This window comes from Leuciscus leuciscus (genome assembly GCF_965113295.1).
Source record: "Leuciscus leuciscus genome assembly, chromosome: 18".
Taxonomy (NCBI): Eukaryota; Metazoa; Chordata; class Actinopteri; order Cypriniformes; family Leuciscidae; genus Leuciscus; species Leuciscus leuciscus.
In genome coordinates this window covers 15648552-15671723 of record NC_138742.1, presented here as the reverse complement: position 1 = coordinate 15671723, position 23172 = coordinate 15648552, and the positions used below count along the sequence as shown (strand labels likewise).

The window sequence follows — 23172 nt, the reverse complement described above, 5'->3', positions numbered from 1 at the left end:
TTTGAAGGTTGAGCAGTGAGCTCATTGGCTATTGATACAGCAAGAACCAATCAGCTGTGCCCTATAGAGAATGCTTAGATTTCATGCAGATTGAGTTAAAGGATTAGTTCACTTCAGAATAAAAATGTCCTGATAATTTACACACCTCCACGTCATCCAAGGAGATGATGACGATCATGTCTTTCTTTATTCAATTAAGGTTTTTGAGGAAAACATTCCAGGATATTTCTCCATGTAGTGGAAGGTCCAAATTGCAGTTTCAATGCAGTTTCAAAGGGCTCTGGAATTCTAGCGTCTACAGAATCTTATCTAGCGAAGCGATCTGTCATTTTCCAAAAAAATCAAATATTGCAGCGCTAGTGCAGGAGGAGCATTTGTGGTTTAAAAGTATATAAATGTTTATTTTTCTTTAGAAAATGACAGATCGTTTCGCTAGATAAGACCCTTATTCCTTGGCTGGGATCGTGTAGAGTCCTTTGAAGCTGCATTGAAACTACAATTTGGACCTTCAAACAGTTGTATCCTATTGAAGTCCACTATTATGGAGAAAAATTCTGGAATGTTTTCCTCAAAAACCTTAATTTCTTTTCGACTGAAGAAAGAAAGACATGAACATCTTTGACGACGTGAGGGTGAGTAAATCATCAGGAAATTTTAATTCTGAAACTACTGTAATACAATCTGCATTCACCACCAGCCTTTCCCAGACTTGTCACTGAATATGATTCATATGGGCTTGTGGAAAGGTGTAATCACTTTACAGTGGAAATAAAATAAAACAAATTCTTTCAACACACAATATTCACTTTCCACAAATCATCGAGTCAGAATGACTGGAAAAACATGTTGTTTATAATGATGTGGTCATGTAATTTCACTGAGATGATATGTTGCCTTGGCTGTAGACTTAGAAGCTGTTGACTTTTGGGGTGGATGAATCACTCTAATGTGGAGTGCAAGGATGTAGGTGATGCTCAGGCGGGTGTTGATATGGGCGTGAATGGCATCTTCAGAACAAACACCTTTTCCATCTTCAAAGGGAAACCCACTGAGAGGTCTGTATCATGCTGTGATAATCTGTCTCTGTGCCTATCTGCTGTTCGCTATCTTTAATCACAGCACAGAGTCTCAGGTTAATAAAGGGAAATTCAGTGTTTGTTGGAGACAGTTGTCAGCTAACACCCCACAACTGACTCAGTGTGTGTTCCACCATTAAAGACATTTTGAAGACAAATCACTTACTGATCTGTTTGTAGTGCAAACGTGACCTGAAATAAGAGAGTAGTAGGCCTATGTGAAATGTCCTGCTAAGAAGTGGCATGAAGTACAATAATTTATATATCTGTAGAACAATAGCATTATTATTATAATCACACTGATTTATGAGAATTATGAGAACATACAGTAAATCTAACACTTAGTCTACTGTTTAAAAGTTTGGAGTCAGAAAGATACTTTTATTAAGGAAGGATGCATTAAATTGATCAAAAGTGACAGTAAACATTTATAATGTTACAAAAGATTAGAATTTTAAATAAATGCTGTTTTTTAAAACTTTCTATTTATCAAAAAATCCTGAATTGAATCCAGAATGATTTCTGAAGGATCATGCGACACTAAACACTGGAGCAATGGCTGGTTAAAACTTTGCCATTACAGGAAAACATTTAAATATATAAAACATTATTGAAAATTTGAATAATATTTCACAACATTATTTGTTAATTTTATGTTTTTATTGTATTTTGATCAAATAAATGCAACCTGGTGAGCATTTTTTCCAAAAGCATTAAACATTTTTACCGACCCTCAAGAAAATTTGATTACATAAACGCAGACGGTAGTGCTTGCGTTTGTCTGTACTTAATAAACTTCAGTAGTCTAGGGGGCGACAGAGTTACATTCAGATGCCTGTGTCATGATTTAACCGAGTGTGTTACTATTCACGCAGGTTTCTATAAACATACTGACTTTAACAAAGTTCCTTTAAGACAAGTTATTTCACTCGGCAGCCATCTTTGAAACTCCTCTCGGGCATACAAGTGCAGCTCCTATCTCTTTGAATGGTGAAACATCCAATTCTCCAAAACTCTTCACCAAGCTTACAATTGAATTTCATATTTGAAATCACCAATGAAATATGACAAAAACTGTCTCATAAATTGTGTTTTTAAATGCTCTAATCATGACAAAAAAACCCCCAGCAGTTTTCAGGCTGCTGTTTTTTGTCATGATTCGAGCGTTTAGAAACAAAATGTATGCACTTTCTCCCATTCCTAAGTAATAGGAGTGAACCGTCTTTCTATAAAGTCTTTGACTTTAATAAACTTGCAAGCAAGTTTCTATTTAGCTGTTGCTCCGCTGTAAAATAAGTTTATACTTATGTTCAGCTACTGTTCGTAATGCAGTTTGTTCTGTAACTTTCTAACAACCCCTTAGTAAACACATAACAACACACTACAAACTACCCAGAACACTATAGCAACTGCATAGCAACACCCTGGCAATCACCCACAATTGTGGCAGTGAGTTTTGCAAAGGCAAGCACTGCTCATAATTTCCTTCATATAGTTTGAGATGGAGAATTTGGTACAAAGATTTCCTTGTTGTCTGACTCAGAAGATAAATTTGATTTTAAACAGGATATAAGAAGTCAGCACAGGACGTGAGATCAGAGATTGCAGGGTTTCGTGTCTGGTTAGAAACCACCGTGACCCAAAGAAAACGAGCACAGAGACGTCTCTGCAAGGTCGTTGCCATGGGTACACGGAGGAATACATGACTTCCTGTGTGTTCTGATGCAAAAGCGCTCTCTGTTTTTCAGAACTCTATGAACCTGCCGCCAGATAAAGCACGTCTCCTCCGGCAGTACGATAATGAGAAGAAGTGGGACCTCATCTGTGACCAGGTACAGCCTCCACAGTGACCCACTTTTATGCCACACCCTTTCTTCTGTAATGCAGTCCAGAAGAACATGCCTCCAAGAATGGTGTCGTCGACATGACCTTTAAAAAATGATTATTAACAAGTTAAGAGAACAAGTTGCTTGACATTTTATAGACACTTAGAAAGTTATATACGATTTTAATTATTTCTTACACAAAAGAAAAGGTAGATTACAGGATTCTGAATGACAGGATATAATTTAAAGGAACAGTACACCCAAAAATGAAAGTTCTGTCATCATTTACTCACCCTCATGTTGTTTTAAACCCATATTCTTCTTTTCCATGCAGTTAAAATGAACGGGGACTGAAGTTTTCCATTAGTCATATGGATTCTTTTTATTAACATGTTATGGTGATTTTCCCCATTCATTGTAATTGCATGGAAAAGAGCAGCCTGTACAGTCTTTAGAATTTCTCCTTTTGAGTTCATACTGTCATGCTGGCTTGGAATGGCATGAGGGATTTTTTAGAGAAACTGTACCATTAGGTAAAATTGCACATCTTGTTAAATACAGGATCATGTAGAAAAAAAATGATGACTTCAATGTCTTGTAAAACTACTATTTATAAACGTCTAGTCATGCATCTTGACAAATCTATGTTGCTGAAAAAGGAAGTTCATAGTTACAGCAAAAAAAAAAAAAAAAATGTTTTAGAATAATGTCAAAGTTTTTTAAACAAACAATATGGAATGTTAAGAATATGTGCATGTGTTAGATAAACACATTCATATTTTATTTGAGATGTTTAATAATCTGTGTATAACTTTCTCCCCCTCTTCTGGTGTGTTAGGAGCGTTTCCAAGTGAAGAATCCTCCACATACATATATCCAGAAACTACGTGGATATTTAGACCCAAGAGTCACACGCAAGGTCAGCATCATCCTCTAGAAAATAAAACCAATGTCTGTTTCTCAGCTGGTTGCATGTGAACATGATTTACAGCAGTTAAAGCGGTTGTGTTGTGAGAAATCTAATTGCCCTTCATCGCTTTTAGTGAATGTTCTTTTAAAACAAATTGTAACTTTAAAACATAAAATGTTCTTCCCTGTACAAAAAGACTATCTATTGAAACTGAACTGGACAATTGGGTTGTTCTGAACTTCCACAACTTACTGAAGACAGATTAATTCTTTACATAGAAGACTAAAATCAACAGCAGAAAAATAGCACCTTTAATTCTAAAGATAGGGAGGAAAATGGTAAAGAAAATACATATGTAAAAAAAAATTATATACATTTATATTCAATATATAAATTGTATCAAATTTTGGGGTCAGTAAGATTTTATTTAATTCAGCAAGGATGCATTACATTTAAAATAATTTGTAACATTGCAAAAGATTTCTGTTTAATACATAAAAGCAAATTAATGCTCATCTTTTGAACTCTATTCATCAAAAAATAATAATAATTCTTAACAAATGTATCACAGTTTCTACAAAAATATTGAGCAGATAAACAGTTTTTAACTGTTTTCAACATTGATAATAAGAAATGTTTCTAATTCAAAGCAAATCAGCATATTAGAATGATTTCTGAAGGATCATGTGACACTGAAGACTGAAGTAACGATGCTGAAAATTCAGCTTTGCCATCACAGGAATAAATTACATTTCAAAATATATCAAAATAGAAATCAGTTATTTTAAACTGTAATAATATCTCACAATATTAATTTTTTTTTTAAACTGTATTTTAGACCAAATAAATGCAGTCTGGCTAAGAATAAATACCTTCTTCTAAAAACATTTAATAATCTTACGGACCCCAAACCTTTGACTGTGCAGGACATTAGTCTTGACATATTTTAATCGCTAAAAGATTAACCATAAATGTTGTTTTACCCGGCACCAGTTAGTGTTTATTGAAATGTTTAAAAAAACTTTATTCTGGGGAAGTTGCAGAGTTTTCTCCAAACATGCCGATAATCATCAGTTTCTCTTTGTGCAGAAATTCCGCAGGAGGGTTCAGGAATCCACCAAAGTCCTGCGAGAGCTGGAGATATCGCTGAGAACCAATCACATAGGGTGACTAATTCCTGTCTCCTCTCATTTAATCCTTCTTTTACATCTCTTCGTCTTGTGCTGATCTCTATAAATACCCTTCCCAACCAATCACCCAGAGTAACATCCCATGATCCTCCAGTAACCAATGCAGTGAGGTTATGAGGCTCATGTATACAGTGCAGGGAACAATAGCACTGCTAGTGGTATGGGTGGGAAGCTGTGGTATTGTTTGGCTTTCCCCCTCTAAAGAAGCACTCTTTCTTTGTTCTTCCTGTTGTAGAAAGCTAGAGGTAGTGTTTGCCTGTGCACAAATCCCTGCTGTTGGGCTGTTCTGCCAGCTTCCCTGTGCTTATAGCACTGTCTGTAGACCTCGGCAGAGTCCAGATGGTTTTTATTCATCTCGTCCCTCACACACACAACCCCCTTAGCAGCTTTAGCAAGCAGGAAGCTGAGTAGTGTATGCCGGAGAGCCAGGAAGCCTGGAGCATCCAACAATGTAGTGTGTGAAAGGACACGTACACACACACACACACACACACACACACACACACACACACACACACACACACACACACACACACACACACACACACACACACACACACAAAGGTTTATAACTCACATTGATGAATACAGACAAAACACTGACACAAATCTGCAACACAGTGAGGTACAATGAAACATTGACAACTGGGAACATCTTTTCACTGTTTATATTCCGCTTTCAAGGACACACACATACTTATACATACAAAAAACAATGTGTTGTGAAACTGTGAAGCCATTCACACACAACTCAATGCTTTGTTATATCCGTACCAGCTGGATGAACCCATACACACAAGCGATGGGAAGTAACTAACTAGCAGTAGTGCCATTACTAACTTTAACTGCATATTTTAATAGTCCAGCTGTTTTACATATTACAAAATGCTACAGTGACATATTACAAAATGTCACATTGTATTGTGCATTATAATAGACAGTTGAGAGAATTAAGTCAATAATCAAACACACTCACACTCAAAAAGCACTGGGAAAATTTTATTTATTTGTTTGGGCCGTGCAAATGAACAATTAAAAAATAATGCTTCATCGCGACGCTCTCCACATAGTAGTAAATAATTGGAGATATTTTTTGTAGCAAAATATTCAGTTACATGCTGCTGTTTGGTGTTTTTAACTCAGTTATATAAATTAGGTTACATTCTAGTTTTTGTTTGTTGTATTTAATGTGAACTTAGTCTGTTTATTTTAAGAGAAGTTTATCAATTCAATGCTAATTTACACTAAAATAATATTATTTAAATTTACATTTTTTATTAAATATTGTTATATCATTTATGAATTTTTAAGTATTTATCATTTTGTTTTATTAATATTTTAACATTTTATAAAAGCAATTTTAGGAGGAAAAACATTTAAAGGATAAATTATATTATCTTGTATTTAAATATTTAAGAAGATATTGTTCTTAAGTTTCTAGTTAATTTTTTGTTAGTTGTGCATAGTTCAGCTAATGCCACGAACACTCAGTTATCTTTGATTTTTTATTCTTTTTCATGGACTTTTAGTTTATCTTCAATCACATGGGTTTCTTTAGGCTTGTTCGACTTGAACCGCCGCTGCACAGACCGATCGGGAATCACACCTGTTCGTTATCATATGAGCCACAATTTCTTTACCTTCACTGAACATTTCTTTCGTCTTGCCATCACCAGCAAGACCATAAAGTAATTTTTCTGGATCGGGGCTAATTATCATCACCCTGTAGACCTCCCAGACACCTCTGGACTAGACTGGAGGGAAGCCATCATCCGGTGTCTGGAGAGCATCTATCCCCGGTCCAGAACACAGCCAGACCCAGAGCCCGTTTCACCACCTTCGACCACAGAGAAATCGGAGTCCCCCACAGACAGAGAGCTACCACCTGCTGCGATGCGTGGGCCAGAGCCCAATATGAAAAGGAAAGAGCTGAACCCCGCGGTGAGTCTGACCAGGGGTGCGAGCCCACGACACTAAAGGTTGAGGGAATGCTGGTGGAAACTGAGGACTGGCTGATGGTCTTCACTGCGGACGTATGTACTTCATCTCTGTACTTCATCATCGCTGTTTCAAGACAGCACTGAGACCTGTATAGACTGAATTATATGTCAGTCCTTCATCACTGTTTTAAGAAAGCGCTACATCGAAATTCACTAAATCGAGAACGATTTCCATCTTCCGCCATCACTGCAGAGATCAGTCAGTCCTGCCCCGCCTCTGCTATATGTTTGCAGCCCTTCGCCGTCTCTGGGGATGCCTTGCTGTAACATCGAACCTCAGGTCGTTCAACCACCAGCAGTGCCTGGGCAAGAGGATCCTGCTGCTCTGCCTCCAGCATCTGATCACTTCGCTCCATCTCGGTCCGTCGATCTGACAGCTCCGCTTTGGCTCCTCCCACCTTCAGCTCCAACAGAGACCCTTGGCCTTGTAGTTCCACCGGCTCCCCCTTGATCAGTTGTCACTTGCGGGCTTTCAGCTACGCTCCGTTCCTCCACCTCTACTGCTACAGCGGGTTCCTCTTTCCCTTCAGCTTCACCTCTGTCCTCCGTCACACCGGCTCCGCCTCAGCCCTCGGATACTCTGGCTACGCCTCAGATCAACATCATGGTGGCAGCATTGCCTGGGTCTCCAGTGCCAGTGACGTCGCTCAGTTCCATCGGCTCTGCGTCTGCGCCAGTGGATCCTTCGACCTTGTCAACGTTGGTCATACCCTAGTTGTCGTCAGCCACTGTTACACCTTGGCTCCTCCCTCCCTCGACTCCGCCATTGGCTGTCGGCACTGTGGTTCTAGGCTGCATCGGCCTATCATCGTCATCCTCACATCAGCCAAAAAATCACTTTCCAGAACATTCTCATTCACAGTTCCATGCTGGTGGAATGATCTCCCCACCGGCATCCGGAATGCAGAATCCACGACAACATTCAAAAAAGAGCTGAAAACTCTTCTCTTCCGTGAGCACTTAACCTCAAAAAAAAAAAAAAAAATTCTATATATATAAATATATAAATTTTTTTTTTTTTTTTTTTGTAAATTATTGCTTATCGGGCTTATGCTACTCTGAATAATGCCTGAACTTCGTATTTTGAGCACTTCTTGCGTTGTTTTTTGCCTCTTCACGATGACTTGCTTAATTTAGTCCCAATTTGTAAGTCGCTTTGGACAAAAGCGTCTGCTAAATGACTAAATGTAAATCACCATTCCTCCATCGCCATCTCCTGTCACTATCCCTTCGCCGCCCCCTCGCCCACCTCCTAAGCCCTCACCCTCACTGCTCCGTTATCTGTTTGTTATTGTTATGGCGCGATGTTGCACCTTCCGGGAGGGGCGTAATGTCAAGAAATGCTCAGTTATCTCTGTTTTTTCATGGACTTTTAGTTTATCTTCAATCACATGTGTTTCTTTATCTTGGTTTCCCGCCAGTGATCAGTTGTCATGGACACTCATCTAATCATCACACCTGTTCATTATCATCTCACTATCACTTTGTATTTAAGTGTCTCCGTTTCACCCTTTAGTGGTCGGTTGTTGTTCATGTTTGCATGTAGACACGGTCACTTTTGCCTTAATCTTCATTGGTTACCTGAGGTTATTGTCATTAAAGGACCCTTTTCGGATTCTCCTCCTCAATCTTGTGACAGCTAACTACTTCTTAAAGTTTAAAAGGTGGTAATTTGAATTACTATACATTGAGTTGTAGTTTAAACTACTGTTTCAAAGTATCTTCCTGAACAATCATACACACTCACATAGAATGTGAGCAAAATCTCAGAAGACACTGGTAAAATATGATTCTGAATTACTTCCTTTGTCTTCTGTGTGAGCCATAAATAACCAATACACTCCTCTCCTGCATTATTAAGAGCTAGGGGTAATGTGTTTCTCATTAAGAACAAAAGGAAAAGAATAGGCAGGCCATTTTCACTGACTTTTTGGGGCTGGATGAAATGGAACAGAGGACTGTTTATTGCATGTGTCCGATCCCTGGCCTCTTTCCGATGTGCTACTCCTTGCTTTGCCAAGACAATCTGAAATAGCATCTGGCCGGACAGGAAAAGAGTCGAAAGGGGAGCGGGGAGGGGGTGGTGGTAGACAGGAAGCTGATGATCGAGTGAGCCCCCACCACCTTTTCAATCTGAAAAGTCTGTTTCTTGCTCAGTCCCACTTTCTTGTCTGTCTCTCCTGTGCTCTTTTGGAAGTCATGTAGCTTTTTTCTGGTGCGTCCATGGCCATTTAACAATAGCGATAGATTTCAACTAATCATTACAGCTTGGGTTTGAGAGGTAAAATAAGAATGAAAATGAGAGACTGGCAGAAAAAAAAGAGTGCGTGTGTATATAAATGAATGCTTGCTCAGGGGAGGCAGTCTAAACACTCCCACTGTCAGAGATTTAACCTCCTCTCTCAAGCTATGATCTCCACGTTCCTTTGCTCTGCATGGTGGGAATTCCTTTTGCTTAAAGTTTCCCCCTAGAAATCTGGAGCTAAATGAAGGAAATATAAAACTAGCCTCTATTCTGGACTTTCCATATTGGTCTTGCCAAACCAGTCAACTCTGAGCTTGATTTTAAAGTCAACATGAAACAACATTTGCTACTTCTATAATATGGTGTATTTAATGCTATAGGACATTTAACAATAAAAAGGGGCTTGATGTTATCCACCAGTGATGAATCATTAACAATAAATCCATTTTCACTGGTCAGTCTGAGATTTAAGTTTGATGTCATATTGACAGTCTTGAAAAGTAACTGTTTTATTTCTTCACTCCTTTTTAAAATCTTTGTCTCTGTCTTTCATGTTTTAAAAAAAATATTTTTAGTCTTTGTTACTATGATCTGTTTGTTGAAGTTTGGGGTCTGTAAAAAAGATACACAACAAACATTTCTTCTTATTATCAATGTTGAAAATTATTGTGCTGCGTAATATTTTTGTGGAAAGAGTGAGACAATTTTTCAGGGTTGTTTGACGAATAGAAAGTTCAAAAGAACAGCATTTATTTGAAATAGAAATATTTTGTTATATTCAATGTCTTTACTGTCACTTTTGATCGATTTTATTAGATCCTTGCAGAATAAAAGTAAATATTTCTTACTGACCCCAAACTTTTGAATGGTAGTGTATATAGAGTGTTTGATTTCAGTAGGATGTTAACATCATCTGTTTCTTTAATGTGGCAGGTGGGTTCGTGAGTTCCTCAATGATGAGAACAGAGGCCTGGACATCCTGGTGGAGTATCTCTCCTTCGCCCAGTGTGCCGTCATGTAAGTGACACAACCTAAAAGCAACAAACCACAGTCAACTTCACAACACACCAATCCATGCACCATCTTTAGGACATTTAAAAGATCCCAACAAGAAGCCAGGCTTCAGCTGTAGATAAGGACTGTGATGAATTCACTGTTGTTTAATGATTATGAGGGTGCTGAAGGCCCTGTTGTAGGTGCGCTGCATTTTGTTTTGTGCTTTGTTATGCCGTGCTATATTGTGCTTGGATGGTCCTGTGCGGCTCTCTGCAAAACCCTGGACCCCCTGTTACTGAGCTCTGTTGCTAACCCTCCCCACCCTTACCCCCGCTCTGTGCGGTTCCCTGTGTATGCGGCTCAGGTTGGATTTTGAAGGGCTGGAGATTGGCGAGGACTTTTCGCTGGACAAGGCTAAGTCCTGGAGCAGGTCCATTGAGGATCTGCACCAGAACGGCTGCAATACGCTGGTGCGCTCTGCGCGGCAATCCGTCCTCCGGTATGTACTGGCCTGCTTGTGCTTGCTAAGCTCTGCCTCGCTTTAAAATGACTGTATGTTCGCTTATGTGATAACTTGCATTGGTTTGGTTCAGGCTGCTGGTAATAGTTCATGTATTTTGGAGACTGTCAAGGGTTTTTTTTTTTGAAGAACTGGCACTTTCCAAGAACAGGGTAAAAAAGAGCCTCAAAGTCCTAAAAAAAAATAACCCTATAAAGCCAACCCAAATATTTGAAATGCAAATTTCTAAGGACTCTTAATTATCAACATGATCAAAACTCAATCTACTTCATGCCATCTGTCATGTGATTAATCGTTTATACTTGTTTAGTATCATTTAAAAAAACATCCATCTTCAGGTCATGGTATGTGTGTTTTTGCTGTGAAATATTTACTGATTTCTATGAAGAAAACATCATTTTTTTTTTTTATCTTTCATATTGTCAGTAATATTATTGGGATACATAGAGTAGAGTGATAACTGATGTGTATATGGATCTTGAGTAGTCTGCTATACGGTTTTTAAGATCTTATTGATTTATATTACAAGTTATTAGAATTTTATCTACATTTTGGTCATATTAATATCAGCAACTGGCCCTATTTGCATATTTTTGCTCAGTTTGGACCTCTGAATAAAACTGAGATGGGTTTTTTCCCTCCTTAAGAATGAGCTCCAAATTCTCCTATATCATTTTGAGCCATAAAGGCCTGATGTATCAAATATGTGTATCATGTATCATTTTGTTGGATAATTACTATAATAAATATAATAGTTTTCACATCAAAAACTTTTAGCCTCTTTTTGCATTGTTTCATGAGTAATTCAACCCTATTTGAGGAAAGTGTCAACTGTTGTCCCTGACTTGTCAACTGTTGTCCCTGACTTGTCACAGTTAACTTCCTGTCTCACTTCTCTGGTTATAAGAGTGCTCATGCTACGATAGGTACATTAGTGCTTTGCTCCGAAACTAGGAGTCTCATGCGTCGATGCGTGCATTATTTTGCTCACTGAACCAAAGCCACATTTCCTGAGGGTAGACAACTCACACAAATGAAAGTATTTCTTTATGTGGCGTGTATGATTGATTGTTTGTGTGTGTGTTCTGTCAAATCAAACACCGCACTTGTAAACTACTAACTTTGTCCTTTTATTACAGCTATGGCTCAACTGCCAACAGCAAAACCATCAAGAACTCCAGATTAGTCAGTCAAAAGGATGATGTACACGTGTGCATCATGTGCCTCAGAGCAATCATGAACTATCAGGTACAGGATGCACAGACCTGAGTGGTCACAAAAACCTCAGAGATGTCTGCTCATTCTGAAACTGCTTCTTAAAGGGATACTCCACTTTAAAATGAAAATTCTGTCATCATATACTCACCCTCATGTTGTTTCAAACCTGTAAGAAATTTCTTATTTCTGCTGAACAGAAAGGAAGATATTTAGAAGAATGTCAGTAACCAGACAGTTTCTGGTACCATTGACTTCCATAGTAGGAAAAAATATATACTATGGAAGTCAATGGTACCAGAAACTCTCTGGTTACTGACATTCTTCTAAATATCTTCCTTTCTGTTCAGCAGAAGAAAGAAATTCATACAGGTTTGAAACAACATGAGGGTGAGTATATGATGACAGAATTTTTATTTTAAAGTGGAGTATCCCTTTAAAGTAGTATGAAACCTTATCAAACACAATAACTAATCCATATTGTTTTTCATATCAGTATCTGTCCAATTTACAAAGGCAGCACAACATTTTTATTCAATAACCATTGCATTGGGGTAAATGTTTTTTATACTCAAACCACATTGCGTTTTCCTTTCTCACCCTAGTATGGCTTCAATCTCGTCATGTCTCACGCGCATGCGGTCAACGAAATCGCCCTGAGTTTAAACAATAAGAACTCAAGGTAAGAATTAAGGTATTGTTTAACAGTTTTAAGGGACATTTACACAGAACATGTTTTATGAAAAAAAAAAAAAAAAACGAGTATCAGGGCAATGAAATGGGGAAAAAAGCAAGGTCTAGAGATACATTGTTTGACTACTTTTAACTTGAGTGCCTCTTTTTTAGAAAGTAGTGAGACTATTATTTGAGCGCAGAAGTCAGTCTTGTCCGTGTTTACATAAAAAACAATGTAATTACATAAAACCCAATTGTCGGGTTTTCACTGTAAATTATAAGATGACTTGATCTTTTCCACCTCCAAAATCTGTATATTTAGGAGTATTTCACTGTAAAATTACATAAAATGTTTCATTAGATCTATTATACTTTTTCGTTGTATAGAATATGGGATCTTACCGTTAACCAATTAACAGGTTTTTACCATAACATTTTTACAGTCTTTTACCTGTAATTTTACAGTCTTAATAACCTGTAATAAAATTATGATAATTTTTTACAGTGTAGGTAACTAACAGAGGAGCCTGTTAAATGCCTTTAGTTTTCATTAGGCTGTGAAGTTGGAGATTAGAGAAGTGCATTTGTTTGGTAAGAATGAACTCTTTAGAGCGGATTACTGTCAGTCTGACTAATTGCATTTGTAGTGAAAGCTTAGATCATTTCAGACTGAAGCATGGAAAACCCCAGTCTTTCTTACATCTTGAACAGCATCATTCCTTCAGCTCAATGAATCAGTGCACCAATCTATCACTCAATCACAGCTGTAAATGTTTTCTTGGATCGTGTCATTCAAAACATCTCTGAAAAAATGACCCCACCTACAATTACTGATACTCAACATCAGACCTGACCCCTATGAGAGGCTCAAGATGAAAGTGCGATATCACATTTCTGATTTTGAAAATTGTATAACAATGGACACAAAGCTGCTGTTCTCCCTGAAGGATAGATCTAAGCAGGTGTGGGTGGGTGATGATCTGTCAAGTTGGTAATGTTACCCGTCTTATTGTGCGAATCCTGCTCTGCCACTCTAGGCCAGTTGAATGCTCACTGAAGCTTTTGTTCTGCTTATAGAACAAAGGCGCTGGTCCTGGAGCTGCTGGCTGCTGTATGTTTGGTGCGAGGTGGTCATGAAATCATCCTCTCAGCGTTTGATAACTTCAAAGAGGTAGATCCTGGGATATACACACCTGCATGTGTATTACAATAACCACAGATGCTATATTAAATGTTAAAAAAAAGTTGTTTTGTTTTAGTTTGTGCACATACAAAGCCAATTAGCTGGCAATATTTTTTTTTTTGCTTCCCAAATGCATTTGTGGGAAAACACCACATTTTAAGCCAGTCGTTTCATTAAACCCACATCTTTGATAAAGATCTGTGTTTTGGGGGGAGTGAATTGCCTGCAGACTCAACCGTTCGCTCAACCTCTCAGTTTTGTTTGCCTAGTCATTTAAATACCGGAAATGGGCCAATTACCCCGTAACTGTCCAACTCTATCCTGAGAAAGTAGGACAGCTAATCAACACAGCAGTTACAACAATGCTGTGAGAGAGACTGAAATAATATGCTGCCTGCAGACTGGCAGAACTAGTCTGTGGTTGAACTAACTTTGAATTTAGACTAATGAATTAAAAGTTCCACATTTAATTCAGCAGGGCATTATTGACCTAAGCAAGAAGCTGATTGAAGTACTTTAAATAGTAAGTAGTATTGTTAATAGCAGCATATTCTGGAAGTTTCCATTTTTCCATGGTGAAACATGAGGCCTAATGTTGCTCATTTGCCCTTTTGATCCCCCTCTTTTTCCATAAAGTCTATAAAGAAGTGATTTTTCCTAGTCTGAATTCTCCATCTCCTCTTCTCTGAACCCCATAACCTCATACCCTGCTGTTTTGAGAAATAGAAAACTCAATAATTTTTTTTCTGTTATGTTTGTTCTTCTCAAAGTGTTCAAAGTAGGATGTTTATTTGTGAGGATATTAGAGTATCACACTTAATATTTAACACTTGAAATATCTGACTGTACTCAGCGGTTACTGTGTTTCTGTGATTGTCTAAATAAAAATATCTGCAGGTTTGTAAGGAGAAGCACCGCTTTGAAAAGCTGATGGAGTATTTCCGTAGTGAAGATGGGAACATTGACTTCATGGTAGGTGCATGAAAGCACTTGGGTATTTTTGTACCTGTTTGTTTGTGCGAGACATGAATGTGTTTGTGTCTCAGGTGGCCTGTATGCAGTTCATCAATATTGTGGTCCATTCGGTGGAGGACATGAACTTCCGTGTACATCTGCAGTATGAGTTCACTAAGCTGGGGCTTGATGACTTCCTGGAGGTATTCAGTCAATGTTCAAAATACTCAAAAATTATTCAGTATTTTAATGGGCAAGTCATATGTTTAGTGTGTAGATGCCTTTTTTATTTGAAATACTATTAAATAATAATAAACTCAAAAAAGTAATCACATTATGAAATCCTCTGTGTTTCCTCGCAGAAATCCAAGCACACAGAGAGTGATAAGTTGTCAGTGCAGATCCAGGCTTACCTGGATAACGTGTTTGATGTCGGAGGTTTGTTGGAAGACGCTGAAACAAAGAATGTGGCCCTGGAGAAAGTGGATGAGCTGGAAGAGCATTTGTCTCATGTAAGAACCATTAGATACTCCCTTTCCTTCCATTGCTAAATGTTATTATTATTAAAAAAAAAGTGTAGAATGGTAATAGAATAGCTGCACTCCTGTCTTATGTTTTTCTTTTTTTAAGAATCCCAATTTGTGCACTGTGAAGACAAATTAAGCTAAATATAATTGCTTGTGGGCGATATATTAGTTACAATTACCAGTAGAAATTGAATGTAATGGAGAATCTTTAGAACCAGAAAAATCTCAATTTATCAACTAAAATGAGAAAATCATCCTGGGTTACATTAAAAATGATGCAGAGCAGATTATATTATAAAAAATAAAACCTTTTAAAATAATTATATATTTATTGATGTTGCAAACATGACTTTGAAAAAAAAAAAGAACTAAATTGATAAAATCTAAACCTACCTATCTATCTATCTATCTATCTATCTATCTATCTATCTATCTATCTATCTATCTATCTATCTATCTATCTATCTATCTATCTATCTATCTATCTATCTATCTATCTATCTATCTATCTATCTATCTATCTATCTATCTATCTATCTATCTATCTATCTTATCTATCTATCTATCTATCTTCTTATCTGAGTTCAGGGAATTCACCACCACAGCATAAAGCAGCACACACAGCTTAATCATTCACTTTTGGTGCAGAGGGATCTTAAAATATAATTTATAATCTGACTTGCAGACTGATTGGGCTTAAAAGTGCTTAGTTTAGCACATACTGGGCTGTAAATCTGAGTATGCAGACAGTGTGAAAACAAACCTCAGATTGTTCCTCTGATCTTGACTCAGTAGTGGGCCTTTCTGCTGGACTATGTTATGCTCATGGCAAAGGTCATGAAATGAACAGAATCACACAACAATCCCTTTGCTCTCACTGGGGGTGGAGGACAGAATTCCCCAAATATTCCGCCCTGTGTGTAATCTCCACTGCTTCAAAAGTGAAAGTGATGCTGCCTCATCTGCTGTGTCATACTGCTGGAAAATTTTCTTTATTGATCCGTTAGAGAGTGAGAGACACAGAAGAAAGCTTAAAAGGGAATGGGATAGATGTTCTGAACTGCCTCTCTCCTCTCAATGTTTGTTTCACCACCTCTCACGCTGTCCTTCTTGTTTGCTCCTTCTTTTTGTTCTAGGTGACAGAGAAGCTTCTAGATGTTGAAAATGAAACCATGATGAAGGTAGCAGACCTGGAGAAACAGCTGTTACACAAAGACAAGGAATTGCTAACCATAAAGGTAGGCCACCATCACTCTCAATCACTTAAATCACCTTCACTCATTAGCTTGACATGCAAATAGCTCATAGAATTATTTATTTATACATAAAAGTATAACATATAATATGAATAAGTAATAGTAATGATGATGACAAATTTAATCAAGAATACTGTATGTCATTAGTAAGGACTGATTATTCACCATTTGTAGCTTTTGCATGGTCTGGTTACTAGATATATAAATGTTTAAAAACATACCATGATTTAATGTAATAAAATAATGTTTTTTTTTGGACGTTTACAATGGTACAACCAAGTTTTTTATATGCTGGTATGCTGATTAGCATCATAATATTAATATGTTCTTATATCACTCACACTTTGATTTACTTTAATAATTACTTATTAAAGTTTATACTTTATAGTTACTTATGATGTCGTAAATTCTCTGTAAAATCTCTCTCTCTCTCTCTCTCTCTCTCTCTCTCTCTCTCTCTCTCTCTCTCTCTCTCTCTCTCTCTCTCTCTCTCTCTCTCTCTCTCTCTCTCTCTCTCTCTCTCTCTCTCTCTCTCTATATATATATATATATATATATATATATATATATATATATATGGAGAGAGTGAGATCTGGATATCTACTACTAGGGTATTCTTTAAAGTACTGTCAAAGAAAATACCATGGCAAATAATTATGCTAATCATTTACTACAGTGGACCATTTTCAGTTATTAACATTGTAAAGCAAAGTTGAGTATTGTATTGATGGATTCTGACCAACTTAATCTCTTGATATTTTTACCTTTTTTGGAAAGTCATAAAAATGCTGTTTCATGGATAGTGGAATTTTTCCTTTGCTATGGGGCAATGGAAACGCAAAAATGATATTTGTTGTAGTTTCAGTTCATAATTACAGAAGTTTACCCAACTATAACAACGTTCGCTTCTGAGAACCCCGAAAATGTTAAAAAGATGTTTATATATCAAAATATAGTATCACATACAGTATCATCCAAACATGTTTTTATGACTCACTTTGAGTCATAACCAAACAGAATGTGCATGAACAGAACCATATTTAGTACTCAAAACAGGACTGACAACCATCTATCCACCATAGTATTTTTTGGGGAAATTACATATGTTGTATGTACCCCAACATCCTTGACTCTTGACTGCTCTTCCCTCCTTCCCATGGTTATCCAGGAGACGTATGAGTCCGCCAGCACACAGGTGCACACACTGCGGCGGATGATCCAGGAGAAGGACGCTGCCTTCCAGAGGCACAACAACATAGAGAAGCGGCTGCTGGAGCTGGAGCAGCAGGGCACCATCCGTTTACGCAAGCAGCCTGATGGGGACATTGCCATCGAGGCTCTGGGTGTTGGAGCAGCAGCTGGAGCTCCTCTGAGAGACCTGAACTCACTTACTGCAAGCATGAGTGCGAATGGAGGTCTGGGTGTCACTTCATTCGCTTCTATTGAAGCTGTTGCTCCACCCCCGCCGCCACCACCTCCACCTGCCCCACCGCTCCCTTCAGAAGGTACTCAGAAAATAGCCAGGAAAAACAATAGGGTGAATGTGTGTTCTGCATATGAAATTCACTTTATCATGTGTCACATATATTCATTATGCAATAAGCTATCAAAGATCTTCATGGAGGTGCTCTTGGAGACTCAAAGCAGATTTTATGTTACAAAAGATACTTAAATTTGCAGTATAAACCTTGCATAAGAGGGATAGAGAGGGAGATGCTCACCAAGGCTGCATTTATTTGATCAAAAATATAGTAAAAACAGTAATATTTTTTTGAAATAGCAGCATTTATTTGAAATAGAAATCTTTTGTAATATTATAAATGTTTTAATTACTTTAATTACTGTCACTTACGATCAATTTAATTCATCCTTGCTGAATAAAAGTAATTTAAAAAAATCATACTTAACTGTAGTGTATATAAATAAAATAACATAACATAAAAGAAATCATTTGATTTTAGGCAGACAGGGAAAATATTTGATCTGGCACCAGCGCAAGCCCACTGTCAATGGAAAGCGGGTATGTAGGGATTCCCTTAAAGCTCCAGATTATGGAGACTTTATTAGAGTTATTGTAGAGTAAGATAAATAGAAAAACAAGGCAAAGCTGTGCACGCTGTTTCCCTCTGAGCTACAGACCTTCAAATATACAAGTGATTGCACGCTTAGCAGGAAAAGGAAAAGCTAAGGGTGTTTCCTTTAGCTAAGGAGCGGTTTCTGCTGAGGAAGCAGCTGGACTGGAACTAACTAAATATCCATCAAGCTTCTGACTGTATAGGAACCATTTTTGAAAATAAACACATGCTAATTTATAAAATCTATCTTGTTTTATAGTCGTGTGTGTTCCTATTCCTCCTCCACCTCCTCCACCTCTGCCCGGAACATCACCATCAGTCATCCTTAGTGTTGGCTTATCAGGTAATACATAATTAAAAAGATTAATAAGACAACTGTACTACAGTATCTTGGCTCCAATTTGTTGACAAAAAAAGATCAAAATGAGTGACAAATCACTCTCATGATCTTGTCATACACAATTATATCTATACATATATATTCTAAGTTAGTTAAGGTATTGTATGACCCTTATGTTTCTTCATCTCTCATAGCCATACGCATCAAGAAACCCATAAAAACCAAGTTCCGCCTTCCTGTCTTCAACTGGGCTGCACTGAAACCCAACCAGATAAATGGCACCGTCTTCAACGAGATCGATGATGAGCGTGTGCTTGAGGTAATATTGAGCGTGAATCAGATTTGCACATATTTTGAGTGTGTTCCTTGAAACTCTCCACACATCCTAAGTGCTTTTGTTCTGTCGTGTAGGAGTTAGATCTGGAGAAGTTTGAGGAGCTGTTCAAGACTAAAGCCCAGGGTCCTGTGGTGGATCTGTCATGCTCAAAGAGCAAGGTTTCCCAGAAGGCCATTAATAAAGTGCAGCTACTTGATGCCAATCGCTCGAAGAACTTGGCCATCACTCTACGCAAGGCCAACAAGACCACAGAGGAGATTTGCAAAGCCATTCAAACGTACGCACATACTCAAGATTTTCGGCATATTGTGTCTTCATCTTCTCAATAATCTCATCTGAGATGAATATGATGCAATTTCCATGTTGCAGGTTTGATCTGAAGGCCCTGCCGGTGGACTTTGTGGAATGCCTGATGCGGTTCCTGCCCACGGATGCTGAGAGCAAACTAATGCGTCAGTACGAGCGGGAGAGGAGACCTCTGGACCAGCTTGCAGAGGAAGACCGCTTCATGCTCTTCTTCAGCAAGATTGAGCGGCTCACTCAGAGAATGAGCATCATCACGTTTGTGGGCAACTTCAGTGATAACGTCAACATGCTGACCCCGGTGAGCAACTATGATGGTCAACAAATGGAAAGCTGGGAATCTTTTTTTTTTTGCAAAGATGTTTTTATTTTATTTCCTTACATCCTTGTTGTTTGTGCAACAGCATTTGAATTCAGTATTTACATTTTAGGCGTAGGCACAGGCGTAGACTTATCAACCTGTCATTACTCTCTGATTTTAGAGTTGTTAGGCTTGTGGTAAAGTTTGTTTGACCATTTTATACCTGGACCAACAAAAGATGTTTATCTAGAAACATGTTCTTGCCAATATCATGGTCACCTTGATAAAATCATGAATTGACATCTCTTTAACTCTTTGACATCCACAGCAACTCAATGCCATCATCGCGGCATCAGCTTCAGTGAAGTCTTCTCCAAAGTTAAAGAAGATTCTTGAAGTAAATGTCTACTTGTCTTGTTCATTATAAAGGCTCAAGATCATCTGAAATTTGTCTAGAGTTATGCTTAACTGTCTGTTTTTTTCGTCTCCACACAGATCATTCTGGCTGTGGGCAACTACATGAACAGTAGTAAAAGAGGCTCAGTGTATGGTTTCAAACTTCAGAGTCTGGATCTGGTGAGCTTGGTTGTAGAAGTGGCTTTCTACATGATGGTGTAGTTAAATCACAGTGCTGTTCTCACTCATGCTGTTGTTGTTCTCTCTCAGCTGCTAGATACTAAGTCTACTGACAGGAAGATGACACTACTCCACTACATTGCTCTGGTCGTCAAAGAGAAATATCCTGAACTGGCCACCTTCTACAATGAACTGCACTTTGTGGATAAAGCTGCTGCAGGTCTGTGTCCTACAGGGTTGGAATTTGAATTGAATTGACCATGTCCCTTAGGATGTTGGTATTTAAATTAGAAATACAAAAAATGGAATTGTACAGAATGGCAATTCAAAGAAAGTTACACAACAGAGGAAATTCATTATTGGTTTGTGTTGTTTGGCTCCATTTAGAAGCGTTTGGGGTAAATTAGAGCATTGAGTCAAATCAATTATTTATTAATTTATTAAATATAGTGAAAAATACACTACCGTTCAAAAGCTTGGGGTCATTATTTTTTTTATGTTTTTGAAAGAAGCCTCTTATGCTCACCAAGCATAAGATCATTCATTTGATCAAAATACAGTAAAACAGCAATATTCTGAAATAAAACTGTTTTCTATTTTAATATATTTTTAAATGTAATTTATTCCTGTGATGGCAAAGCTGTATTTTCAGCATCATTACTCCAGTCTTCAGTGTCTCATGATCCTTCAGAAATCATTGGAATATGCTGATTTGGTGCTCACGAAACATTTATCTGCTACTTAATATTTTTGTTGAAACGTGATACACTTTTTTAGGATTCTTTGCTGAATAGAAATATCAAAAGAACAGTATTTATTTGAAATAGGAATCTTTTTTACATTATAATTGTTATTACATTATTTTGATCAATTTATATTGCTGAATAAATGTATTAAATTATTTTAAAAAATTGTACATCTTACTGACCCTAAACTTTTGAATTGTAGTGGAAGAATATATTTTCCAATAAGGTTTAATTCATTAAAGTTATTTAATGCATTAAAAAAATCATTTTTGTAGAATTTATTAATCTAATTTTAATTCATAAATATATTATTGTTCGTTGTTACTTCCTGTTCATTCATTACACTGTATTAATGAATAAATTATGCAACCTGAAATGTTAAAAATGTCATTAGTATATGCAGACATTACCAGTAACCTAAATTGTCAGTTAATGATACCTAAAGCATTAACAAATTAACATTTATTGTGAAGTGACACCTACATTTCTATAGGTACTATATAGCAATTATGTGAATTTATTTGGATTTAATTCCATTTTAACTGTAACTACATTAATTTCAAATCTTCGGTGACAGTGTCCCTGGAGAACGTGTTGTTGGATGTTAAGGAGCTCGGTAAGGGCATGGATCTGGTCAGGAGAGAGTGCAGTCTGCACGACCACGCCATACTCAAGAGCTTCCACCAGACCAGCGATACACAGCTGGACAAACTACAGAAAGACGCCAAGACAGCTGAGGTGTCCTTTCTGTCTTTTAGAAAACACTTTCTGGCAATTAAACAGTACCAGACTATTTCAATCTCACATTGTATCCACTTACAGGAGGCCTTCAACAATGTGGTGAATTACTTTGGGGAGAGTCCTAAGACCACACCACCCTCTGTCTTCTTCCCAGTGTTTGTACGGTTCATCAGAGCCTACAAGGTAATCCATTCAGTTATTCACTCAGCAGTTCTAGGCACAGCACACTAACGGATAATGAATCTTCATATTTTGACAAGGAGAAAACACATTTGTGGCTCTGTATAGTCATCAGGTCAGGAAGAGACTTTTAATTTCTAAGCCTCAGGGGGGAAGGTGAACCCGACCTGCTTTCAAGTCATTGAGGACAGGAAGGAATAGTCCACATGATCTTCTACCTGGCGTGTTTAGTAAACATGACGTGGTGAAAGATCTGGCCTGCTAACTGAAAGGTTGTAGGTTGAAACCCTGAATGGACACACACTTTCTATGTGTGTTTATATCCTTTGGCCATCCTAGTTTGAGTGTCTTCCCTGTTGAAGCGTCAGCGTCAGAACGCTGGGGTGGAGTAGCAGACATTAGTAGAAGGTGAATAACAGGAAGGGGCAGCTGGGCTGAGATTTAAGGGCAGCTGCTCTGTTTAGACTGGGTTTTGCCTTCACCGCCTTTAACCCGGACACACACGCATACACACACCTCTTCCTCACATTGTTCTGCTGGTGGATTTATGAGTCTACTTGAGCAACCGTTAAAAGCTCCAAGATCTCTGTGTGTTTGTGTGCGTCCATATTCATATCCCTTCTCAGAGGTTGCTGTGATTGTTTAGATGTGAGGTCGTGGCCTGTGTTTTGTGCAGTGTCAGGGCCCGGATCACACTCACATCTCTACCGGAACTGTTGTTTTCTGCAGGAGGCTGTGGAGGAAAACGAACTGAAGAAGAAGCAAGAGGAAGCCATGAGAGAAAAACTACTAGCACAGGAGGCCAAACAGCACGACCCCAAGGTGAAATCTGAACCCGTGAAAAATAACTAAAATATCCCTTAAATTGTTTATCATACTAGAATTTAAAAGGTCGGTAATGTTTTACAATAGGGTTCCATTTGTTAACATTATTTGAAGTCCCCCTGTAACTCTACACCCTCGCTTCATTTAGTATACATGCATTCATGATTATGCAAAT

General features: G+C 37.8%; 1 protein-coding gene across 7 annotated transcripts in view; it reads left to right on the top strand.

Moving 5' to 3' along the window:
- Positions 1-23172, top strand: part of fmnl3 (formin-like 3) — a 46150-nt gene that overhangs the window by 16177 nt on the left and 6801 nt on the right. For 5 of the 7 annotated variants that reach the window (XR_014199570.1, XM_082144618.1, XM_082144617.1 and 2 more), the window contains exons 2-24: positions 2825-2908; positions 3741-3821; positions 4902-4978; positions 10181-10264; positions 10608-10742; positions 11903-12011; positions 12584-12660; positions 13731-13824; positions 14734-14808; positions 14883-14993; positions 15153-15302; positions 16454-16555; positions 17742-18078; positions 18908-18991; positions 19183-19307; positions 19400-19602; positions 19695-19929; positions 20258-20326; positions 20425-20505; positions 20596-20725; positions 21829-21989; positions 22074-22175; positions 22902-22994. Coding sequence is in view for 6 of the 7 variants with exons in the window: in XM_082144618.1 (XP_082000744.1) it covers positions 2825-2908; positions 3741-3821; positions 4902-4978; positions 10181-10264; positions 10608-10742; positions 11903-12011; positions 12584-12660; positions 13731-13824; positions 14734-14808; positions 14883-14993; positions 15153-15302; positions 16454-16555; positions 17742-18078; positions 18908-18991; positions 19183-19307; positions 19400-19602; positions 19695-19929; positions 20258-20326; positions 20425-20505; positions 20596-20725; positions 21829-21989; positions 22074-22175; positions 22902-22994 (2799 nt within the window). In the remaining variant the exon portion in view is untranslated. The remainder of the gene's footprint in view (positions 1-2824; positions 2909-3740; positions 3822-4901; positions 4979-10180; positions 10265-10607; positions 10743-11902; positions 12012-12583; positions 12661-13730; positions 13825-14733; positions 14809-14882; positions 14994-15152; positions 15303-16453; positions 16556-17741; positions 18079-18907; positions 18992-19182; positions 19308-19399; positions 19603-19694; positions 19930-20257; positions 20327-20424; positions 20506-20595; positions 20726-21828; positions 21990-22073; positions 22176-22901; positions 22995-23172) is intronic. The other 2 variants (XM_082144620.1, XM_082144619.1) reach the window with 1 other exon arrangement.